The sequence below is a fragment of the Hemicordylus capensis genome, chromosome 1 (assembly GCF_027244095.1).
Source record: "Hemicordylus capensis ecotype Gifberg chromosome 1, rHemCap1.1.pri, whole genome shotgun sequence".
Lineage (NCBI taxonomy): Eukaryota > Metazoa > Chordata > Lepidosauria > Squamata > Cordylidae > Hemicordylus > Hemicordylus capensis.
Genome location: NC_069657.1, coordinates 442,199,619 through 442,220,646, shown reverse-complemented (window position 1 = coordinate 442,220,646; position 21,028 = coordinate 442,199,619). Strand labels below are relative to the sequence as shown.

The following is a 21,028-nucleotide window of genomic DNA, read 5'->3' as shown; positions in this document are numbered from 1 at the left end:
GTTTCCATTTGAATGGGAGAGTACATGTGTGAGCACTGTAAGATATTACTCTTATGGAATGGGGTCACTCTGAGAAAGAGCACTTGCATGCTTTCATGCAGACAGTCCCAAGTTCCTTCCTGGCATCTCCAAGATAGGGTTGAGAAAAGCTCCTGCCTGCAACCTTGGAGAAGGCACTGCCAGTCTGTGCAGACAATACTGAGCTAGATGGACCAATAGTCTGATTCAGTAAAAGGCAGCTTCCTATGTTCCTAAAGCACGGCATTGGATTATTCTTCTGAACTGCCCTTGCAGCTCAATTCTTAGTTTCTACTGCTCTTCTCCCTCTGACCCTGGACTCTCAAGACTCAATTATCCGTAGATGCTACAACTCTCATCCCTGAGACAGGATGAACACTCAGTCTCTAACTAACTAATCTTCCTTCAGCTCACAACACCAGGAAAAAACACACGCAACAATTTGTGTATTTACCTTGTTGATATCTGAGATGAGTTTCCCTTCCCTGGGCATGTACACCTTCTGATTGTTAGCCCTCATTTTGCTTTGGATGGTGAAGAGCAGGACTTCCAGATTTCCTTTTTCTGTGAATCTAAAAAGAACAAGAAGAAACCCACAGTGAAGCATTGAAACGTCAGGACAAAAGATACGCTGGACATTTCCATCCAGAGAGAGCTGCATATTTTACATGAGCCATAGTTACTATAGTTATTATCATTTATTCATTTATGTTTTTTAAAAAATGCTAAGTATTGCTGTGTGAAACTGCATATGCTCAGTTAGGAACAGCTGCTTCAAAAACTTAAATCCAGGTGAGGTCAGGGAGCTGACCATGTGCATTGAGCTCCCAACAGACAAAAGAAACAAGCCAATTTCTTTCTGTCTTTCCTCACGCCATCTACTTTGTGTTAGCTTGCTGACTGGTGAATTTGGAACCCCATGACCACTGTAGTCAACAGCGAAGCCGTCAGATAGCTTTCCAATGCAGGATCAGGACCCTTCATCATTTGCATATACAGGAAGACCTCGATATCCGCTGATTCATTATCTGCAGATTCGTGTATCCGCGGTCAGGTAAGAGACACCCAACCACTGTTCCCTCTAAGTTTTTGGATTTTAGATCCTGCTCAGGTTGAATCAGGAAGGCCCCAATCTGAATGCATGTGGGCACACACTGCCTTGATACTGCCGCCCAGAACAAAATTTATTCCGCACAGAGATTAAAAAAAATTAGAGGAACCACTGCACCCAACCTCGGTATGCACGGAAAAGAGTGGGGGCGGGAACTCATCGACCTTGCATATCCGTGGATTGGGGCTGGAGAGATCATTTTCAGCCGCCATTTTGTGTTTTGGAGCCTCAAAATGACTCCGCTTTTTAAAAAATGAAAAAGGGCAATTTTCGGCTTATTTGGAGGCATTCGGGGGCACAGCATGACTCAGGGGGAGCAGCTATGATGGTAGGCAGCTTGCCCCTGCATCCCCCCTACCCAAATCCAATGTTTTAAAGACATTTCCCCTAACTGGGAACCTAATCCCCAATTCCCCATTGCCCTAATGCCTTGAAATTTGCGGTTTCCGTATCCACGGTTGTACCATGGAACAGAACCCCTGCGAATATCAAGGTCCTCCTGTACTGTACATTTGTTTGGTTCTTACTACAGCATTCCACAACAATTAGACCACAGTTGCTGTAAAGGGGCTTCAGAATTCTTGTTCCATTCTTCACTGATTTATGCTTACTCTATAGAGTTGCTAATATGTGGTGGGGGTCCTGGCATGGCCCAAAGGTCTATAGCAGAAGTCCCCAATCTTGAGTCTGTAGATGTTGTTGGATTACAACTCCCATTCTCCCCAGTCTTTGGCCACTGTGCCTGGGGATGATGGCCTTTGTAGTCCAACAACATCCAGGGAGAGCTATGGGAGGCAAATGGATATACAGATCTGAAAATTTGTTCAGAGCACAGTAGCTAGAGTACAAACCAGGACTGCTTGGTCAGAACTCTCTTACCAATTTTAAAGAAGCTTCGCTGACTTCCAGTCTGTCTCCAGGCAGAATTCAAAATCTGACTTGAACCTTTAGTGCCCTATCCAGCTCGAGACCTGGAGGGTCAATGCAACTCCATGGTAGAGTACATGCTTTGTATGCAGCTACTGCTAATTCAGAGTTCCTTGAACACATTGGAATGTGCATATGTGCACAGGAGTGAATAGATGGGGGCAAACCCACATAACTATTGCGTAAAAGGTGAAACAAATGTCATCCTTGTCTTTTACTAAAAAGCATGAGCTTGAAACTACGGGTTCTGCATAGCAGGCATACACACAGTCTTCAGGAAAGGGAGGAATGGCAAGAGTTGGTCAAGAGCAATATGTTAAAAAATAAATAATGAACAAATGTTGCTTGGAATGTACTCAGACCTGGAAAGAAATTGCTACAGTGATGTCCTCCATTGCTAACATTGCTTCTCTTGCTAACAATGCAAAACCATTAAACCATCACAGAGTTCACTGCGGGTTGCCGGAAGAATTATTTGATGGCACCCAAAGGCCTGCAAGCTTTTCACAAAGGGAAACAGAGCAGGATAAAAAACTTAACTAAATAAAATCTGAGAGTGCCCTTTGTGTCTACAAGAATGGCTCTGTGGTTGGTTCCAAAGGAAGTCCGATTCCCAAACTGTACACACAATGACTTGGATGCATTCTGCTGATGGAGTGGAATGGGGCTTTTCTGCCTCTCCCTACTCTCTGCAGCCCCCAGGCTGTGCCTTCTGAATATCAGCTTCACATGGCTGGAAGGCCCTCCAGAACAAGATGGCACGTGGCACAGAGGGTTGCAGCAGGAAGCACAGATCAGCACCCTGCCCCAGGTACTTCCGTGGAAGTTCCTTCCATTTATACAAGAGCAATTTAGGATCCAAGCCAACAACTTCTGATTAAATTAACTGAATTGGTAGAGCAGCAAGCTCTCAAGAAGCACAGTACTCTTCTTCAATAAAAAAAGAAGAAAAAGAACAGTTCTGTGCAATTCAAAACCGTGCAATCGTACCGATCCATAGTAAGTTAAAACAACAAAAGATATTGTAAGCATTACTATTACATATCTATATCTATTACATTTATATCCCACTCTTCCTTCAAGGAGCCCAGAGTGGTGTACTACATACTTGAGTTTCTTCTTACAACAACCCTGTGATGTAGGTTAGGCTGAGAGAGAAGTAACTGGCCCAGAGTCACCCAGCTAGTAGGTATAAGTTATTTATTCTGTGAACTATTTTGAACTCTACGCTAAGATAAATTCCCATGGGTTGCAATGAACCCCTGCTTCTTGTACTGGGAACTCCTTTTTCTCTTTGCAAGTGTGTACTTGTGCTTGAATCCCTATGTGCACATTTATGGCTTGCTTGCAGTATAAGCATTATAATAGACTATCCTAATCCTCGCCAATTTGAAAATAATGTCCATGGCTCAAACCACTTACAGTTTTGTGGCACTGTTTATGGAAAAACCAATTTGGTGGAGAGAAACCTCAGAATTAAGCAACACACGGACACAAGACATATGGCACAGAGCTGGTTGGCAAATGCCATGAACTAAGCAGAGTATGTGAACAAACACCACACAATTATCCTCTAACTGTCCACAGTTGGTAGATATAAAATGCCTAGAGGATTCTTGGCTGTTTTATTAAATTGAGATTAGTAGTCAAAAAAGAGCATGGTGAATTAATCCTACTTGGGTGGTTTCTCCACTGTGCGGTAGGTGTTGAATGCCTGTAGCTGCTGCTGCACACCAATCAGTGAGTTGGCAAATTTGCGGTTGTTCAAGATGATAATGGTTTGCTCAATCCACTCGAGGAGGTCAGAAGCCAGAGACTCATACTTCTCTATCATCTTCTCGGTTTCAATGGCATTGTCAAGCACCTAGAACAAGCAGTTAAAAAAAAATAGCTAAGTACCGAGGGTAGGCTTTCTGAGGAAAGTGCTACACCTGTGTGTAGGTTCTGGGGAAGAAGCTTATGCAGCAAACCAGTGACTTTGGAGAATGCAAGGTAATAAAACAATGAAAGGCAGCAGATAGGTTGACCTGGAATAAGCAGTATTTTCATGATTCCTGACCACTTGTAGGGAACGTGGTCAACAAAATCCGATTATGTTGGCTCCATAATGGCCACTGGTTTACTAAAATATTGCATGCAGTTAAATAAAGGAATGGTTCTTTGAGTATTGATGAAAAGCTATATTGTCAGTATTTCCAATTCTCACACAGTTCTTAATCTGAAATAACAATTCACAGTTCCAAGAAGTCTCCCAAGAAGCTAACAGTACTTCCCAACTAATGGTACCAGTGAACCTGGGAAGAAGCCATTTTTGATGGCCTCTCGTTCCCCAGGAAGCAGTCTGAAAATATGTCCCTGAGGACTTGGCAGCCACTTCCTGGGCAAGGGGAAGTCATCAAATATCACCCCTTCCCTGGTGCATCAGTGTAGTTAGTCTGGAAGTGCCATTTGTGCTCCACTCAGTGCATTGGTGGTTCCTTGCTCTGTATGTCAACCACAATGTTTAAAACTGGAGTTTTAGTGACATTATGTTGTTGTTGTTGTTGTTGTTGTTGTTGTTATATAGCGCTTTTAGCCCAAGATGCCCACGAATGACGTTCCATGCAGAAAGAAACCCAAGTAATTGGAGAGCAGCTGGTGGTTCTGATAGATGCTACAACTCCCCTTCCAACTCTCTTAGTTTATTCACTGCCCCTCTGCTCATTCATATTCATTCTCTCCCTTTCCCCCTGTCCCTCCAGGAGTGCCCAACTTCCTCTTGAGCTCTAAGCAGCAGAAAGGAAGTCTCTGCTCTCTAGGGATGGGCCAGTAAACCCAAGCTGCCCTCAAAGTAATATGGAAATGATCCAAGAAGATCTTGGATTATTTTTCGAAGGCAATCCAAGGCCCAGAAATATGAGCCAGCTCCCCTTACACAGTGAGGAGATTCTCACGATAGGCAAAAAGTGGGCGAAGGGAGCCTAGCCCGCTTTTTGCTGGTCGTCTGCTGCCACAGGAGCTGTGCGGCTCCCAGCGGCAAACCTCCCAAAGTACCCCTCCAAGGGTACTTGATGTGACCACGATACAAGACTGCACAACCAACCAGTTGCTAAGAAGAGGGCAAACGCAGGGGACTCTGTGTAGGAACCAGTTTGGTATAGGTTAGTGGAAGCGTTTTCCCAACTTTTTATCTTCTCTTGTATTGCTCTTAAGGCAACTGTTTTGCATTCTAATTTTTGCTTTGTAAGGAAACTATAATGTTAATGTTTTAATTGAACTGATTTTTTTCAAAGCAAACTTTCTTATTATATAAAGACTAGTATTTTTAAGCCCGTTATACAAACGGGCGCTAGCCTTCTCTTCCTTGGTTTTTGTTTGTTTGTTTGTTTTTGTGTTTCTTTTTCTGGTTTTTGCTCATTGTCTCTTGGTCTGTCTTTTCTGCATCCCCCCCCCCTTTCCGCTCTCTTGTCCTTGTTTATTTTCCTTTTTGCCCCTGTTTGCTTTCCTCTCCCTTGGCTCTTTTCTCTCCCTTGGCCCCCCCTTTTTTAAAAGATTCTTTTCTGGCTTCTGGTTTCTGTAGTAATTTACTGTTGGGCAGTCTTCCCTTCAGAGTTTTATTTTTATTATTGGTTTGGTGTACTCAGCACAGCAGCATCAATTTATTTCTGCTTGGTGATGGGCTGTTTTTGTTTATTATTATTTTGATTATTTAGACAGTTTTTTTGTGGGGGGGTTGGTTGGCAGAGTCAGTTGGGATGTAGGGGAGGTCCGTCTATGCTCTCTTTTGGCTCACCTGAGCATGTTAAGACTGCCTTTTTCTCTGCCCTGCCTGCTCTATGCTGTTCTGTAGAGTAGGGCTATTAGAGTATCTGTCTTTCCTATATCCCCCCGGTTATCTTGCTCAGCTGCTTTAGTGCTAATGGCACTGCAGGAGTCCACTGCTGACGACCGTTAGGCTGTCAGTCTGTGGGTGCGAGCACAAATAACGGTCCCCCCCTCCACCCTTGGCTGAGAGTCCTTGGGTGGGGGACTCTCTTGGTTTTTTTGGGGGGGGAATGTGGGGCACGCCACTGGCCGCTGCTCTAGTCTGTGTTTTTTTGTGTGTAGTTTTGTCTTCTGGGTGTGTGTGGTGCTTCGTGTTACTTTTTGTGTTTTGGGATTTAGTGTAGTGCTTAGTGTAATTTTTTTGGTGTGTGTCTCGTCGGCGTCTCTAATCTCCCCATGGCTGGGAAGTGTGCTGAATCTGCTGACGGAGGAAAAGCAAGTGGATGTGTGGACCACTCAAAAAGAGCTCCTCCCTGAGCTATGCTGCTGCCCATACTGTTTCAATGAACGTTAAGTAAGCATTAGGCGTCCGTTTTGTTCATAGCGGCAGTTTGGGCAGTGGTTTAGCACAGGGAGGAACTCTTTTTGTGTGCTCCTCTCTTCTTTAATGGTTTTTTTTCTTGTGACTACCATGGGCTGGTGTGAGTAAGGTGGGTTTGGGCAGTTGGTTGGGCGGGAGTCCGACACGCGGGGGCGACGTGCAAATGTTTAATGGTGGGGGGTGGGGAAGGTGATCCTGGACAGCTGGGAGGGCGGGTGAGTGTTTTTGGCTTCGCTGTGAACTCGGCCAGCGTTCCTGTCTTCCGTTTAGTGTTTTGGTCCTCCTGTTTTCAAAGCATTCCCCGCTCCTTTTTTTTTTCTTTTTACTTTTGTTGTTTTTTCCACCGCCATTGGCCCCGGTTTTTTTGGTTCTGCTGGGGCCGAGTTTCTCCCCTTCGTTGCTGCTCATGGCAGAGGCGGCGGCTGTGCTGCCGCCTCGCTCAGTTTCCCCCTCCTCCGCTTCTCCAGCTTCTCATGGCTGCCGGGTGCTGGGTGTTCTTGTCTCCCTCTGGCTCTGCGCATGCCCAGAATGTCCGAGCGAGGCACGGACACACGCTTGGTGTCCGTCCACGGACGGACACCAAGCCTTTTATTAGATAGGATTAGAAGCTTGTTTATTTGTCTCCACCCTGCCCCTATAAGCCTTTCCATTCTACTGAGGGTGAGGGGTGGGGGTGGGGTTTTTTTGGGTTTTGGTAGTTTTTGGCAGAGGTGTAAAGGTTGTTGTAGTGGACCCAGTCATACAAAAAGTCTACTTGCAGCAGTAAAAAAGTAGGAGAGGCAGCTATTCCTCCACAACCCCCCACCAAATTTTCATGACCACAGAAGTTGACATTTCTCCATCTTGATGAGACTGGTAATTCACCATAATTAAAGTTCTTCCTCCAGATCTGAACCTTATAATTAACAGTAATTATGTCCTGGTTTTGTGTACACTAGTTTAATTGGGGGTTATTTTTTCATTTATTTATTTGCTTGTTTTCGTAAAAGTTGTCATTTTTATCCATCTTCCATATATTGTTGTAATTGTTGTCACTCACCCCATTAGACTCAGGGTGGATTTAAACTAAAAACTGGAATAGCCAAATTTTGCATATTGCATTTATACATGTTCAAACACTATATTTCAGTGAGCAGCAAAAATAAAAACAGTGGCTCGTATGATAACATATATAGATAACAAGTCAAAGCAAAGTCAAAGCAAAATCTCAGCTGAATTTACGCTACTTAAAAATGAACCAGTGCCACCTCCAGTGAATTCATACTTCATATATATTGCCCAAACCCACAATGAAGTGTTACTGAAAGGTCATTCAAAAGGTTTGCACACAATGGGATTGAGGAAGTCAGCAGAAAAGACTGAAGCGAGCTGCATGCCATATAAAACCTTAGCTTGCAAACCTTTCCAATACGTTTTCCTTCAACAGCTAATGCTTTCATCTTAGAAAAGTAGTGGTAATATGTCACCACATAGGTGATAATGGATTTTTCATCAGGGTGGTCAACACTGATATCTGAAAACCAAACAAGAGTTGCTTTAGTACAGGATCTCGTTGCACATGAAGTTCAAGTCAAAACTACCCATGCAGCCTTCCACTAAGCAAAGCTCAGGCTGGAGTTGGACATTAAGCGACTAATGCCACGTTTTGCTCCGTCCTCTCCATAAAGTCTAATAGAACTTCCTTTGTGTAAGAATATCACCAGTATTCTGTGGCTCACATCCAGACTAATGCTGCGCAAATGCATTGTGCTAGTGAAAGGGCTGTTGTGCTAGCGACTTGCGCTAAGTCGGGAGCTTGCGTTCCAGACTAGTGTTGCACTAGCACAAGATGCAGAAGCATGAATTGTCCCCTTTGCTAAGCAAGAACTACCCTGGCTTGCATTTGAATGAGTGACTGCATGTGAGCACTGCAAGATATTCCCCTTGGGGTGGGGGTGGGGAATATTCAGCGGAAGGGCATCTGCCTTGCATGCAGAAGGTCCCAAGTTCAAACCCTGGCATCTCCAGGTAACTGGAGATGCTAACTGAGCCCTGCTCACTGAGCAAAGAGATGCCTTTTTAAAGTGGTGATTCTCTTTATTTAGCAGGGGGAGAGCAACTGGCCCTATCCACCCCCAGCACAGCACTTCCAGTGACTGTTGCTTGTGTCTATCTTATGTTTCGTTTTAGACTGTGAGCCCTTTGGGGACAGGGAGCCATTTTATTTTGTTTATATCTCTGCAAACCACTTTGGGAACTTCTGTTGACAAGCAGTATACAAATATTTGCCGTATTCGTATTCCAGGTAGGGTTGGGAGACACTTCTGCCTGCAACCCTGGAGAGCCACTGCCAGTCAGTATAGACAATACTGCACTAGAGGGACCGATGGTCTGACTCAATATAAGGCAGCTTCCTATGTCTGCGTGACATGCTGCTGTCCTTGCAGCACACACACACACACACTGCTTGCAGAAGCTGACAGCTAGGGACTGCACAACTGTGAGCACCCGTGCAGCCATGCAACCTCCTTGCACAAGCGCAGCATGAGTCAGGATGTCAGCCTGTGTCTCCCTGCCTGCTCCATATCATTGGCTGCCACTGGCACGAGCTTGGAACACAGGGAAACATAGACTGTCGGGATGCCATAGCACAAGGAAAGTTCTACTGGATGTTGCAGAGGGTCAGTAGGAACTATACCCATTGCTGCAGTCTTCAGCACCAAAGGAACTTTTAGAGCTGGTCTTGTGGTAGCAAGCATGACTTGCCCCCTTAGATAAGTAGGGTCCGCACTGGTTGCATATGAATAGGAGACTAGAAGTGTGAGCACTGTAAGATATTCCCCGCAGGGGATGATGGAGTTGCTCTGAGAAGAGCAGAAGATTCCAAGTTCCCTCTCTGGCAGCTTCTCCAAGATAGGGCTGAAAGAGATCCCTGCCTGCAACCTTGGAGAAGCTGCTGCCAGTCTGTGAAGACAACACTGAGCTAGACAGACCAATGGTCTGACTCAGTATATGGCAGCTTCCTATGTTCCTACGCTCCTAGTATATCATACAAATTCCAGCTTTAATCAAAGCTCTGGAGTGGGCGATTACAAATACAATCCAGATTTATTCCCCAAATAACTATACACGCAGTGAATCCAGATACCCAGCCTGAATTTTCTCTTACTGGAAGGTAATGATTCATCTGTAAAAGCACTGTATGTTTTGTGCAGGTGGCAACAGAATAAAAAGCAGAGGTTCTGTCTCAGTCTCTGGTACTAACTTTCTGAGGGATGTCGGCATACAGTAGCTACTCATCATCAACACAACTCAGTTATGCATCTGGGTTTGTACTCGACCTATTACCATAACTGTTGGAAAACAAGCCATCTTGCATCACACTCTAGTGACTCCTTCCCCCACACCAACCCCCACCTTGCCGCCAGTTGCTAATGCATGCTTAGAGAGATAACAAACAGGGGGGAAAGGGTGGATTCTTCCCTGGAAGGTGGGGTGAGGGAGCTTACAGGAGAAGTGACGTTTTCCATCAGTGCCAGCCACTCTTACCCTCTGGGTCCAGTAGTTTAGTAAGGCCAAGGTGCTGTTCTGCCAGGTTAAAAGCATTCTGCAGATTGTAGTGTGCATTTGATTTCTTCAGCTTATCAAAATCAATTAGATCAGGCCTAAGCAAAGCATGGAAAGATAAATAAGTAACCCTGGCTTCTTCAGTGCACGAGCCCTTTCCCAGAAACATGAAAGAAATACAATGAAAAAGCTATTCAGGACGGAGCTAGAAAGTGAGAGAGTCAAGTCAAGAGGATGGTGCCACACAGGATTACACTGTGCCATTTTCAGCTGTTCAGACAGAGACCTAGTCATCTATATTGCACTGCCCTTGTGGCAATGAAGTCTCGCCACAAACACTGTGCACAGAGTGTCAGGAACCAATGAGAAGGGAAGACAGTGATGTATGGGAGGGAGAATGACAGGCAAGAAAGGAAGATGCATGAGCACAAGAGAGGGATACTGGCAAGGGAGAGCATGCAGCAAGAGGAAGACAAAGGTGAGACAGAGAGATACTCTCACGGACAGCTGATCCAGTTGCTGTGGTGGGGGGAGGAACAGCTGTGTGCATTGGAATTTACCAGCCAAATTATTGGCTGCTGCCCTCTAGTTTCATTGGATTGTATCAGCAAAAAAATAATACTTCTTGTAATGGCTGAGACCCAAAACGTGGGTCTGGGAGGGGTCTGCAGGGTCTTTCTTCATTGTTTATCTAGCAGCTGTTCTAGTGCGGAAGAGACAAGTCATTCTTTAAATGGAACAAAGACTTGTTTCTTCAGCAGAGAAAAGTGCTATGGAGAAGAACACCAAATGAACCCCTAATTGCAAGAATATTTATCTCCAATGCATGCAGCTCACATCTTTGAATCCTGGCCATAAGATCACAATGACAACATTTGGAATCCCTGCTTTTTCGGGCACAGCAATTAAAGAAAGCTATACACAGAGCAATATATAATCAAAAATATTCTCAAAGGAGACATATTTTCCTCAGGAAATCAAATGTTCAGATGTAATCCTTCACAATACCTACAATTCACTCAGTGGTCTGCCTGTAGCTCTAGCAAGTAGCAGTTATGAATATGAATAATCATGATGCATTCCCATCAATGTGGATAGTGCTTCACAGAGGAATGTAAGCATAATTCAAGTCCCCACTTCAAGAAGTTTACAATGCAGCTTTAGACAGGACAACAAAGGAAATGATGAGGGAAAGAGGGATTAATTTGAGCAAACACTCTTACATGTCTTTGTTTCAGCTGGGGATGAGGACAAATGCGGTTAAGTCAAAGACTTCACAGAAGAGAGAGGTTTTGAGTCGGGATTTGAAAGGGGTGAGAGAAAGGGAGAAGTGGCCCAACGGGGGGGAGATCCAGGCCTGTGGCTATGAAGGAGTTGTAATCCTGCATCTGTTGGTCCAGTGCTTGAAAATGTCACCAAGGTTTTGACAAGTGCCCACCTGTGTTTATGGATTAGAGCGTTGAAAGCCATGCCGTCCCTCCAGCTGGTGGTGAAGTTGTGAATGTTGACATTGGGATAGCTGACACAACAAAAGAATCATAAAGAAAAGAGAACTCAATCAATATAGGATTAATGCTCAGAGACATGAATGATGTCAACCAGGTGCTCAAATTAGCAAAACCCTACGCTTGAGCAGTCTTCACACTATCTGTAGACCCTTTTTGAGTGGAGCCCTAGAAGGATATGGTCTGCCCCACAATCCACTGGCAATTCTGCTCAGAGAGAGAGAGAGATATAAAAGATGTAGAAATGTATGAAATTGAAAATGAACCTGTTGACTGCTGGGAAGATTAAAACAGCACTAATGTGTATAGACACTGAAGCCCCAACACTGCACAACTGGATGTTAAGATGGGAAAAGTGCAGGGTCACTAGAGGCGACGGGGAGGGGGGCAGGCGAGGAAGGAGTCTGTAGGAGCAGGGGAGGAAAGGGACCTCTTCAGGAGGCAGCATGGAGGGTAGAGGCGCAAGCGAATGGTGGGACCCAGACTCCAAGTCCTTGGGAACATGCCCCATCTGTGCAGCACAGCCAGGAGGCCAATCCATGCTAGACTACAAAGCAAGGTGATGGGAGAAGATCCTAGAACTGCAAGGGAGGTGGCAAATTACCAGCTCTCCTCCCCTGAAAAGCATAAGGGGCAACTGAATTTCATTAAACATACACTTGTCCTGCTGGCCTATGAAGTGGGAGGAGGGGGCACTTAACATATCAAAAAAAGTGCAGTAGTGCTGACACCGATTCACAGAAGTGTAAAGTTGGAAGGGACCCTGGAGTTCTCCTAATCCAGGTCTCGACAGATTTCCTTTGGCTCTAGGAGCCAGAGCGCCCTCTGCTCTAAGAGAGAGGTGTGTGTGTGTGTGTGTGTGTGTGTGTGTGTGTGTGTGTGTGTGTGTGTGTGTGTTGGACTTGCCAGTGCCTACAAGCAATGCCCTCTATTCCACAGGAGGCAGACTCCCTGACTAGCTTACCTCTACTTTGCTTGCTCATGCCTCCTTCTGTCGCATCTGCATGGCTCTGTCAGGAGATGAACCGATGCAGCCAGGAGGAGGAGTGAGCAAGCAAAGTGGGTATGGGTAGCTCCCTCTTCTTCCTGGCCATGTCCTCCTGGCTCAGGTAGGTGATCACCCGACATGACGAGGAGGAGGAGGAGGGAGCCCCCACCTTGCTCGGACACTCCTCCTCCTGCTCATGTCCATCCACTACCTGCCTAAGGTGCTGCACTTAATTTCCTAGGTGTTGTGGCAAGCTGGTGCCTGGGAACTGGCAAGTGCTGTTCTAGTCCAACCTCCTGCTTAGTGCTGGAAGCTGCTACAGTATCCCCAAGAAAATCCCATCCAGCCTCAATACTCTAGCAAGCATAAAATCTTCTGCCCTCAATCTTAAATTGAGGCTTATCTAGCAAAAATTCCATACCTACGGGACACCTGAATGCTCATTCCGTAAACATATCACCTCTTCTCTCTTACGTTGGCACTGTAGTGTTGCTGAGGGCTCCCTAATCCATATGTTGTGGAGTTGCAATGTAATAGCTCCCTTCTGGCAAGATGTGACTGGCCACATCAACCTAGTTTTGAATTCCAATTTTAAAATTTGTGACAGAACAACCTTTCTTGGTTATTTACCAGATGTCTGAAACCTCTCCTGGGGTAGCAGATCATGGCTCTCCCATGCACTACTTGAAACTAAGTGTATTATTTTACAGTGTTGGAAAGAGCATTTCAGCCCCTGAGTTTATCAAAGGTTAGAAGACCTCTCTAATCTGGCAACTTTTGAACTGACAATTTACCGTTGTATGCTGAAAGAGGACTCCCATACCAGGATTTGGAAGGACTATTTAGAGTGATTCGCGTAATTTCCTCTGTTTATTTCAAATCAATAATTGTGTTAACCCCTTCACCCTCCCCTTACTTCCCCACTTTTCTGTTTGTTTCAGGGCCCCCCCCCCCATATCCCCACCTTTTTGTTGTAATTACTTTGATATAAAATAGAACAAATGACTAAAACTGTTAATTATTTTTTTAAAAGAAATTGTCAGGATGCCCACCAGTATAATGAAACTATCACTTCTTATGATCTGGACACTATGCCTCTGTTAATGAATTGCTGTGTGCACAAAATGTCCTGAGGAAGCTCATGTTGTTAGCAGACCCTTGCCGGGCCTAATGCTGTATTGGAGCAGAAAGTGTTGCGCAGTGCTGCAATTCCACATTTGCTGGTGCAAGGACTCCTTAGGGCATGTCACCAGTTCAATCGACTTAAGGAAAGATACAGGTTTGCTTCAAATGCATTTTATGGACAGCCCCTTCCCACCAGAGAGTCTTGCAGGGGAGGTTTTCCAGATAACCCGTTTTCTAGGTAACCCTGGCATTCCAACTCACCCAGCTGTCTTCATCTGGCACCACAAGAGCAATGCATCCTTAGCAGACTTCTTCTCTTTGTTGTCTTCTGTTTCAACACTGATATCCTGGATCTGGAATGCCACAGTTCCATATTAGTAGCAATTCCTTTGTCAATTTCTCAGCAAATTTACTTTGCAAGATACTTGTGACAGAACAATGTATCAAAGTTAGAGCAAAGAAAGAAACAAATAACTAGGGGTGTGGGTGGCAAAGCAACTCTTGTCTAATAAGTGGGGTGAAATTGACCAAGGGAAATGTGGGGGAGGGCCTTCATTTCTATTTTCTATAGCCACATAATTCACCTATTCCTCAACCATAATAAGATCAATTGTCCTGAAAATGCTTCATGCCCCCACACCCACCCCTTGGGATTTCTCTGTAAACTGCAGTGCATGCTCTGAGGTGTTGGGCTCATTTTTACCCCGACTTAGCTTAGGATGTGGAACCAAAATTGACATACACATTTGTTTCATTTCTGGAGGTACAAAAAGGAGTCCCAACTGTGGGCCCCATTATTTCTGCTGCTGTTTTATGCCTGTAGTTCCAAACGGAAATACTTAATGAAGGGCTCGTCCCCCTCCTCCCACCCCCCAATTCCAGCTGGTGTCATGCTCAGGGCAACCCCACAGGTTGTTCTTTCTATGACTTATTTGGGTAGATCCCACCCCCACCCCCAAATTAGCTAGCTAGCTAAACAAACAAACAAACAAACAAATTTACATTTATTATATATACACACACACACACACACACACACACACACACACACACACACACACACCTTGCAAACCCTTGCCTGAAATAAATATAGATAGATAGTTCAGGCAAGGGTTTGCAAGCGTGTATAAAATCTCTTTGCCAAATGGGAGGAAGAAATATATTTCAGACCCTTGCTGAGACTAACTCAAAAAAAAATAAGGCAGAGCTGCAAAACATCAGCCCTACTACCAATGTTGAACTACAACTCCCACAATTCCTATTGGCCGCTGTGGATTATGGGAGACGTCCAAAGGAATCTGGAAGGCTGAAGTAAAGCATCTGATTTGAATGCACAAAGTCATGGGTTCAATCCCTGACATCTTCAGGCAGGACTTGGAAAAACCCCTGCTCGAAACCCTGCTAGTCGGCGTGCAGACAATGCTGAGCTAGATGGATCAATGGTCTAACTCAGCTGAAGGCAACTGCTTAAGTCCATCCTCAGAGGCCCGGCTCTCCCTGCCTGCTCTTTACAGTGACCCAGAACATGGCCTTTTTGTTGCGTCACCTGTGTTTAGAACTCCTTCCCCAAGGAGGTCCACTTGGCACCATATTCACATTATTTTTGGCACCAGATAAAGACCTTTCTATTTGCTGACACTTCTTTGAGTTATTTTATGCTGTAGTTTTAAAACCTGATTCTCTGCTTTTAATGTCAATTTGTTGTGCAGTTGTTCTTAACTGTACCCTAATTAAGCCAAAGCCCACCTAATGACGCAGCGTGGAAGTAACCTGCCTAGGGAGCAAGAAGTTGCTGGTTCGAATCCCTGCTGGTATGTTTCCTAGACTATGGGAAACACCTATATTGAACAGCAGTGCTATAGGAAGATGCTGAAAGGCATAATCTCATACTGTGCAGGAGGCGGCAATGGTAAACCCTTCCTGTATTCTACCAAAGACAACCACAGGGCTCTGTGGTCACCAATAGTCGACACAGACTTGACAGCACAACTTTACTTTACTTTAATTAAGCCAAACTGAGCACCCTGGCAGAAAAGCAGAATATAGGTCTTATAAATAAATTCATACATTCATCTATAAACGTCAACATAATGGAGCAAGCTGAAAATGTGTGCAAAAAACAAAAGTTATTTTTATTTATTTTTACCTGGAATCTCAATATAATAGTCCAAATAAGGCCAAGGGTTAGTCTGTGATTCCCATCCACAATATCATGGGATCCCATGTTTTCAAGATGTACTCGCTGTTCTTTCAGAAACTGGAGGGCTTTGTCAACGTTCTCCAAGCAGTGGATACGCATCCTTCCCTTCGTTGGCTTGGGCTACACAAAATGTCATTTAAAAGAAAAAGGAGGGGGAAAGAAACATCACTGGAAGGTCCATGAAGGATTCATCATTCTCAGCAGCCAACTCATTGCCAGCGTTCAGGCTGGTAAGATCTATGCCCCTCTCCAAAGCCTGTTGCATGCCGGGATGCAGACACAGAGCTATTGCCCAGGGAGGTTTCTCCGTTTGCTTCAATTATCAGGAAAGTTCTGTACACATAAAGGGTGCATATGGGGGTTCCCTCTGCACTGAAGTGAATCAGGAGGTTCCTGCAGGTGAGGAAATCAATTGGTACATCACAGCTCCTGCTCCGATGCGCCCAGGTTCAATCCCTGGCAGCATCTCCAGGTAGGGCTGGGAGAGACTCCTGCCTGAAACCTTGGAGAGCTGCTGCCAGTCAGTGTAGACATTACTGAGCTAGATGGACTGATGGTCTGGCTCGGTATAAAGCAGCTTCCTATCTTCCCACAAGGCATAGAAGGATGCAAGCATGACACCCAGCACTAGATCAAGTGTTTGGTGTAATAGGAACCAGGGGCTGTGAAGAAGGAAAAGCCCAGTTGCAGACGGTGATGAACTTCCAGTGCAATAATAAATAACACCCCAGGTGATCAAAAAGCCCTTGCTCTGTAACTGGAAAGTGTGCCTATTAATAATAAGCCCTGCCTTGGTTCCTGTACGTTATCCCACATGTCTTAGAAAGCTGTCTACAGTACTTCATTCAAAGAGCTCTAGGCTTTATCTTCACATCGGATAATAAATACTTGCCTTTGTATTGTGAGGTTTTCCTGGAAGAGGGTAGCTTTTGCTGCTTAGTGTCTTAGTGTCAGGCAGGGGCAGTCCAAGTCCTTATGCTGCCTTGGGCAAAGACAACATGACACCCCCTCTCTGTGGGTGGGTGCTCAAGATCCTCAGCTGTGCTGCTGCGGCAGCCACCGCAAGCAAGCACCCTCTCCAACTATGCCACCAAACCAAGCAGTGCTGGCAGAGGTGTTCCTAGCTTGCATCGTGGGGGTCTAAGGGAACACTCCCCAACAGAGGGAGGAGGGGAAATGAACAGCATGCCCCAGTGGCGGGGGGAGGAGACTTGCCATTTTTTGCAGTCCTCCTCACGCTCATGCCTGAGGTGACTGTATCTCCCTGCCTCATGAAAGGGCTGCCCCTAGTGTCAGATGTTAAGGGCCAGTGGAAAAGGTGGCCACCTTTGTCTAGAGGGGACCTGAACTCTGATATTGCTGACCCGATCCAATATGCCATCCTCTCCCCTACGCAGGCTGATGGTTTGGCCAGAGACTGCAGAAGTGTCAGAAAGAGGAGGAGGAGGAGAGCTGGTCTTGTGGTAGCAAGCATGACTTGTCCCCTTAGCTAAGCAGGGTCTGCCCTGGATGCATATGAAAGGGAGACTAGAAGTATGAGCACTGTAAGATATTCCCCTTAGGGGATGATGGAGCTGCTCTGGGAAGAGCATTTGGTTCCAGGTTCCCTCCCTGGCAGCTTCTCCAAGATAGGGCTGAGAGAGATTCCTGCCTGCAACCTTGGAGAAGCTGCTGGCAGTCTGTGAAGACAATACTGAGCTAGATAGACCAATGGTCTGACTCAGTATATGGCAGCTTCCTATGTTCCTAAACCATAAAGCTGCCAGTAGGAGGGAAACAAGACATTTGCATTCAACATGCCTTACCACCACACCATTACTCCTTTCCCCCTTTCTTCTGAACTCAGATTCTCTTCTAATGTCCCTTCCATTAATTCCAACTCACTTTACCACACATAGAGGCTCTTCTCACGATCCGTGAGAAGAGCCTCTAGGGGGTTTGTGGGGAAACCGGGCTTAGCCCACTCTCCTCGCAGACGAACAGACAGTCTGCTCTGGGTGGCCACCTACACGACTGCTGGCTCCGGCTGGGGAGTTCAGGTGCCACGTGGCCCCCGGAAGCTCCAGCATGCCCTGCGCAAGTGCGCAGGGCATGCTGGAGAGACCCCCAAGCTGGGAGGCTGCTTTTCAGCCTCCCAATCGGAGGTCTCCTCCTGAGTAGCCACAGTGTGGGGCTGCGCCGCGCCAACTCATGAGCAGAAAAACCGGGTTTGCGGAGCACTCACTCCGCAAACCCGGTTTAAGTGGAGGGTTGGTTTGGCGGGTTAACTGCTTGGAGGCCACTGGGCTCGCCTGCGAGCCCGATGGTTCCCACAATCAGGCAAAATTGGGCTAGGCTCCCCTAGCCCAATTTCGCCTGATCGTGGGAATAGCCTCATACAATCACCAGTTCTGAAAAAGAAAGAAAAAACCCACAGATTTTGTAACTGAAATAGATTAATATGGTTGCCAGAGACATGAGTTTTGGGCAGTATAAAAATATGTTAGATAGATAGATAGAGACAGATAGAGAAAACAATGATTTCTTTAATGTATGTTTTTGTGGCATCAAATATCCAGCTCAATAATTATCAATAATGCATTACACAACGCATAATCTACTTGTGGAATTCTCTGCCATAAGATGTGGTGACAGCCAACAACCTGGGTGGCTTTAAGAACGGTCTGGATAACTTCACGGAGGAGAGGTCTATCATCAGCTACTAGTTGGAGGGATATAGGCCACCTCCAGCCTCAAAGGCAGGATGCCTCTGAATACCAGTTGCAGGGGAGTAACAACAGCAGGAGAGAGGGGATGCCCTCACCTCCTGCCTGTAGGCTTCCCGCGACATCTGGTGGGCCACTGTGCGAAACAGGATGCTGGACTAGATAGGCCTTGGGACTGATCCAGCAGGGCTCTTCTTATGTTCATGTTTAAGACACCTGGAGGTTTCTCCTAGTCTTAGGATTCCACTTTGTTGCCTTTGCTTTTCTGGCCCCGACTCCTCAGGCATGCATGCTTGGACACAGCCTTTCTTCCTTGGTTTGCCTAAAGCTGGGTTTTATCATACTGAGCGTACATGATGCTAGTTAAATTGAACCGAAACCCCCTATTCTTGTGTTTCAGTACTCACATTCCTTGCAGTGATGGGAAAGTGCTAAACAAGCAAATAAAAGCTTTGCATGCACACGCAGTAATGAGAACTGGGAAGAGTCCAGACAGCATCGTCTGCCAACATGTAAACTCTTTTTAAAAGGGCCGATCAGCATTGTGGCCACAACTGGCTGAGGAGATCATGAACTTCACAACTTCATTTGGGGTCCTTTTAAAAAATAAGATCGATGTGAGGAAGCAGAAATTCGTTCCAGCTAACTTCCATCGAGGGAGAAGAAAGGAGTAAGCAACCCTACAATGTTAGAGCAAACACTGAAGACAAAATGCAAATTGTCCAAAAGCACACTAGGGACATTTGTCAAGTTGCAGCAATAATAGGCTCTGGGTAGCTCATAAACACGGGAAAAAGTGAGAGGCCCCACTGTTTCCGGAGGCATAGCAATATACGATTTTGTGACTCACTGAAATTCACTAAACTACTTCTTTGGGTAGTTAAGAGCCCATTCACACAACTCTCCTGCTGGTTCGGAAAATGGACCAGAGCAGTCTGGATTGCCCTTGTGTTCTCAATAAGGCGGGTGTCCAAGTGGTTCACTCTGTGAGCTCAGGCTGAGGGTCAGCATGATCAACCCATTCCTGGAGGGTTTGTGATTGTGTGCGCATGCACAAATGGTGCTCGTGGGGAAGCACTCATCATGAGCAAAGCAGCCAGTCAGCCTGCTTCACCCTGAGACGTTAAAGATGTTGTGAGAATGGGTTCAAACCTCTTAAGTCTGCCTAGCATGGCCTTGCTGTACGGTCCCAAACCCTCAAGTCCACCACTTATTCTCAAAAGCTCTCCAACCTTCCACAACTCCTGCTGCTGGCACATCCCCCCTCCCCCAGGCCCCACATCCCACCCCTAAAGCAGAAAAGAATTAGAGGAGCTGTGCCAAAGTCTTCATAGGAAAGATGGGTATGAAGAAGGGATTTGGGAAAAAGTGAATGGTGCCACTGTCCCTTAAATCACCTTTCAAAATTGTGTAAGGCCCTGCCATAGCCCAGCCTGACAACCCCACTGACAGCAGTGACTCTGAGTCAGACACCGAAGAGGTAAGGCCAGCACTAACCCCAGCCCTGGATCATGACACTGGCCTGTATCCTGGTCAGCCCCAGGACTGTGGTTCCCCTAGGACAGGGATTCTCAACATGTGGGTCCCCAGATGTAATTGGACTTCAACTCCCATAATTCCCAAGCAAAAGCCACTGGGGCTGGGGATTATGGGAGTTGAAGTCCAATAACATCTGGGGACCCATGTTGAGAAACCCTGCCCTAGGAGCCTCCCTCAGGGCCTGCCAGTAGGCATGGAATCCTCTCACTTTTTCTCATGTTTATGAGAAACCTCAGAGCAGCAGCCCCAGAACCTGAGCCCACTACTTGGCCTCTCCCACCCCATCACACGCCAGCACCAGAGGGAGGAGGAAGAGAAGGGGAAGGAGTGAGAGGACCCAGGCCAGAAGGCTGCCCCCTTACAGCTTCCTTTCTCTAGACAGGGAGGCAGAGCCCAGGAGGGGTAGTCTGGGCTCAGAGGAACTAAGGGCTCAGTCTACCTTTGACTGGTGCAGAGTCAACCTGGTCCCTTGGACCCCTCTGAAGTCCTGTGGACTGGCTTTGCTTCACCTTGGCCTCGCCTCACCGTGTGGGCAGCCAGGACAGGACAGGCCAATATGCAACTGACACAACAGGACTGGCATGTTGAGAACATGGGTTGAGTAGATCTTTACAGAGCTTGGCTTGAGGTGAGTGCCGGTTGCACTGACCCACATTTACACTGCATGTTTGGCAGCTGGGTGACAGCAACCATCTGTTGTGTCACAACCACGATTTAACTGGACACTGCAAGAGTGGGTTTTATGTTAGTTGCAACATATAAAACAGGTCCCGCTGGTTCTTCTTCATGAATATTTTGAATGCAAAATCAAAATGCTATGCAAAATCAAAAGCCTATGCAGTCTGCCCAGTGGAAGTTAATCCATGCAGATATCCTCTCATCCATCATGAAGAGTAGACCAATTCGCTGCAGCCCTAAAGTCACTTACTTGGAAATAAAAACCAACTGAAGTCAATGAAACTGGCTTTCAAGCAAGTGTGCTTATAACATGGTCCTAAGGCATGTTTACGCAGAAGTAA

General features: G+C 46.0%; 1 protein-coding gene across 3 annotated transcripts in view; it reads right to left on the bottom strand.

The window, feature by feature from the left end:
- SPTBN1 (spectrin beta, non-erythrocytic 1) overlaps positions 1-21,028 on the bottom strand; it is a 277,913-nt gene that overhangs the window by 94,242 nt on the left and 162,643 nt on the right. For all 3 annotated transcript variants that reach the window (XM_053245880.1, XM_053245883.1, XM_053245886.1), the window contains 7 exons: positions 15,712-15,885; positions 13,827-13,918; positions 11,386-11,466; positions 9,930-10,045; positions 7,802-7,914; positions 3,733-3,920; positions 473-590 (listed from right to left, as the gene is read on the bottom strand). In XM_053245880.1, coding sequence (XP_053101855.1) covers positions 473-590; positions 3,733-3,920; positions 7,802-7,914; positions 9,930-10,045; positions 11,386-11,466; positions 13,827-13,918; positions 15,712-15,885 — 882 coding nt within the window. The remainder of the gene's footprint in view (positions 1-472; positions 591-3,732; positions 3,921-7,801; positions 7,915-9,929; positions 10,046-11,385; positions 11,467-13,826; positions 13,919-15,711; positions 15,886-21,028) is intronic.